This window comes from Fulmarus glacialis, unplaced genomic scaffold, assembly GCF_000690835.1.
Source record: "Fulmarus glacialis isolate BGI_N327 unplaced genomic scaffold, ASM69083v1 scaffold16581, whole genome shotgun sequence".
Lineage (NCBI taxonomy): Eukaryota > Metazoa > Chordata > Aves > Procellariiformes > Procellariidae > Fulmarus > Fulmarus glacialis.
In genome coordinates this window covers 1,795-2,041 of record NW_009195026.1, presented here as the reverse complement: position 1 = coordinate 2,041, position 247 = coordinate 1,795, and the positions used below count along the sequence as shown (strand labels likewise).

Below are 247 nucleotides of genomic sequence, written 5' to 3'. Positions count from 1 at the left end.
TCTGTCTTCAGCAAGCAGTCCCGACCCGAGCCGCTCGCACCTCTCCGCCCCACTCACCTTGGCTCCAGGGGCGCAGGGAGCGCAGTGCCCCGAGGGCGGGCATCCGGGGGCTGCGGGGTGCCGCAGAGGCAGTGCCGGCACGTCCTCCCACTGCGCTCAGGTCCTTTAAAGAGGGAGTGGGGAGGCCGGAGGCAGCCAACCGGCTGGGAACGACTTCTGAATATGCAGATGGACGTCCAGGAGGTCA

The 247-nt window shown here is 68.0% G+C and overlaps 1 protein-coding gene across 1 annotated transcript in view; it reads right to left on the bottom strand.

Annotated features, from left to right (window-relative positions):
- Positions 1 to 247, bottom strand: part of LOC104084227 (prospero homeobox protein 2-like) — a gene marked incomplete at its 5' end in the record, with an annotated part of 6,552 nt that overhangs the window by 5,499 nt on the left and 806 nt on the right. Inside the window, one exon of the mRNA XM_009587978.1 lies at positions 58 to 163. Within this exon, the coding sequence (XP_009586273.1) occupies positions 58 to 163 (106 nt within the window). The remainder of the gene's footprint in view (positions 1 to 57; positions 164 to 247) is intronic.